The sequence below is a fragment of the Sitophilus oryzae genome, unplaced genomic scaffold (assembly GCF_002938485.1).
Source record: "Sitophilus oryzae breed Bouriz unplaced genomic scaffold, Soryzae_2.0 scaffold_649_pilon_pilon, whole genome shotgun sequence".
Classification (NCBI taxonomy): Eukaryota; Metazoa; Arthropoda; class Insecta; order Coleoptera; family Curculionidae; genus Sitophilus; species Sitophilus oryzae.
Window position 1 is genome coordinate 23082 of NW_022147250.1, and position 3389 is coordinate 26470.

Here is a 3389-nt window from a genome sequence, read left to right on the forward strand (position 1 = left end):
TAATATTTGTCGCTTTCCAAGATGAAAAGATACAGTGTCTAGTTTCCATGTGAAGATACAATCTCTTGGGGCGCTATTTTGTACAGTTGTCGGTATCGACAGCTATCGGTACGTACGGCCAATGAGCGTAGTGTTGATTGTTCTTGTCATAGCTTTATCATTAACCCACTTAACTCTGTGATTAACCCACTTATTCCTGAACCATGTCTCCGCCAAAGAAAACGTCTAATTCGTTTCAAAACTTTTTATTAGATATAAAAAACAAGTTTTTATCAAAATTGGTACATAGATATACTAGGTTGCCAAAAAAACTGCCGTCCTATATGCAGGACGTCAGGAACAAGAGCTACTTGTTCTTATGCAATGAAAAAAAAACTACTAATTGAAACAAATAAATCGTGATACAATTGTTTACACATTAAATCTAAGAAAATAGCATATATTCATTTTTAGAAATATTAGTAAATTATTTTGAGGTATGATAAGCCACGAAACATCGTACGTGGAGGCCTATGTCGCATTCCATCGTAGCGTGAGTCAATATTTTCTCTTTGGCTGGGTCGGCCTACAGACACATTACTGTTTATCTTGCCGTTTTCTTGGAGTATTGCACATGCAATTCTTCTACGAAATGCTAGGTGATCTAAATTGGGCCGTTTTTCACCAATCTTGCTTAGATGCCACGCATTTTGTATTGCCATATCAATGCAATGCGCAAACAAACAAAAATACCATTTCTTACCTCTTATGCCAGTCCTATACAAAGAAATATTTTGATCGCTTCTGTCGACTCCTCCCATGTTTTGATTATATAATTTTACCAAGAAGGGCTGCGGTGCCAATATAGACTTTTTGTTGTTGGGAATACCGTTTTACCATACATGATTGATTTTATACCAGCAGCGTTAGACGCCAACGACACTACGCTGTTATCATTCCAACTTACAATAGTTATTTTTTATCAAAATCAGACCTATGATCATGTACCTCTTGCCAGCTTTTTGCAATTGCTTTTGGCCTCAAAGGATCTTCAAAATGCGGTTAGAACGTATAGTGCCGGTTCCACGTATACCCTTTTTCCGATAAATATTCAAGCAGTGGAAGATCTGTAAAAAATTGTCAAAGAAAATGTGAAATTTACTTTCAGGCCAACGACTTTGAAGTCTATCCATATAAGTAAGTACAACTCCTGGACCAACTCCTATATCTTTGTATTTCGATGTAATATGCGTTGATACTCCTTGATAAGGCTCAAACCAATTTATATATCCATTTTGGCAGCAGCCTACCCATAGTTTGTAACCCCATCGAATAGGTTTTCCCTTTATAAATTGCTTGGCACCATGCCGCCCAAAATAGGGTACCATAGCCTCATCAACGCTATGATATTCAATGTGCGGAGCATGTTTCAAAAAGTTTTGGTTTAGTAATGTGAATAGTGGTCGTATTTTAGCAGATTTGTCATTTGGAGTTAAATTATTATTGTCGGCAATATGGAAAACTGGCATAATATAATCAAATCGATCCCTAGATAGTGCATCTGACACAAGAGGATTGTGAACATCCTTATCTTCCTCCCAAAACATTTTTCGTCTCGGATAAAGAACGTATCCACTCAAAACAAGAATACCTACAAAGCTTTTCATTTCTCTTACAGTAACAGGCCTACTATTTGTATTTTTGGATAATGCATATCTATTTGTTTCTTCTATTAAAATATCAAAAATGTTTTCGTCAAACAATTTGGAAAAAATCGAGTAAGGATCTTCTTCTTGATATTCTTGGTACTCGGTGTCATTAGTTGATTCAAATATTCCCGATTCGTATGAAATGTGACCATCTGTCCAGTTGTAGGTTTTTGAAACTTTTGATACTTGTTTTGATTGCGTAACTAATCTGGCTAAAGGTATATTATCGTCATCAGAGTCGTCGTCTTCAACAGGTACCTGAATCTCAGCTGGGGCTCTCAGTTGTGCTGATGGTAAGTTATCAGGAGATACTGCATCCTCTTCGCCTGAATCCTCATCCGTGTCCCATCCATCGTTCGGTGGAAACAGAATTATATCGGCTGAAGCATGAGGAAAATCGTCTTCCTCGATCATAGCAATCGCCTCATGCGCGGAAAATCCTCTAAAATAATAAAATAAAATAAAATGTGTCTTGACAACAGTACCTCTTGTTCCTAACGTCCTATATAAAGGACGCTAAGTAATAACGTTCTCTTGTCAAAAACTGCTTTTCAATTTGGAGGTTAGAAATAAATAAGTCATTATTGCTGTGTTTTTATGATATGATAATTATTAATTTAAAAGTATACAAAAAGAATTTCATCCAAATAACTTACTTTGAAAATCTGATGCCATATTCCGCCATTTTTGCCAAAGTTTGTAGCAACTTTCCAAGGAAACAAAGGCACTGGTAAACGCAACCACGTGTTGTAATGTTACTAAAGAACTTTCCGAACACTGTTAACAGATGGCTCGCGCAATTGTAATAGCAGTGGCGTAGGCATATCTATTTTAAGGAAGCCTCCTATAGGAAGGACGTCAGGGATATCTGGGTTAATAGGACATATAGAAAATTTGTACCGACGACTCTCGGTATCTCTAATGTGAGGTTAACAAGGGCACGGTAAAGATACCGATCCTCGTCGGTACAAATTTGCTATATGTCCTATTAATGTCAGCAAAAACTATGACAACAACAATCAACACGACGCTCATTGGCCGTACGTACCTACCGATAACTGTCGGTAACTTACCGATACCGACGATTGTACAGAATAGCGCCCCTGGAGGGGCAAATGCAGACAATTGAATGGAGTATATGGAAATCACACCGACGGAAACACTCTTATTCACCAAGCTCTGGACAGAGAGTCATACGCCATATTAATCGCCAACCTCAACAGAGAAGGCGCCTAGGAGGAGGAGGAGGATATGGAAATAATTTATTACTAGGGGACAGTAGGTATGGAATAAAACCTACTGTCCCCTAGTAATAAAAATACCAAATAACTCCTATGACGAATTCAACAAAGAGGGCCGAAAACTTATTTAACGAAGCTCAGATAAGAACAAGAAACCCAATAGAAAGGGGTTTTGGTTAGTAGTGGGAACTATCGAATGAATACTATCGAAACATTCGATAGTTGCAATTCATTCGAATAATTCGATAGTTAGTAAGAAAACATTCGTTGAAAACTATCCGAATAAAAATTATCGAATAGATCCGTCATTTGCCTTGAAATATTGTATTCTAGTAATTCGGCAGCAAAAACCATTCATTTATAAAATTCATTCATTTATGAAATTCATTTATTCGTCAGGATCGATTATAATAAAATATTAACTGAATTTTAGTTGTCGCCCGGCGACGTAGGTTTCTTT

General features: G+C 37.1%; 1 protein-coding gene across 1 annotated transcript; it reads right to left on the reverse strand.

The window, feature by feature from the left end:
* Window positions 1–1141: 1141 nt before the first annotated feature.
* LOC115887842 (piggyBac transposable element-derived protein 2-like) lies at window positions 1142–2373 on the reverse strand (the record flags this gene model as incomplete). Its single annotated transcript, XM_030907358.1, has 2 exons — window positions 2345–2373; window positions 1142–2130 (listed from the first exon to the last, which is right to left on the reverse strand). Coding segments are annotated over exons 1-2 (1018 nt in total), but the record flags the coding sequence as incomplete, so codon positions are not given.
* Between the last annotated feature and the right edge of the window lie 1016 nt (window positions 2374–3389).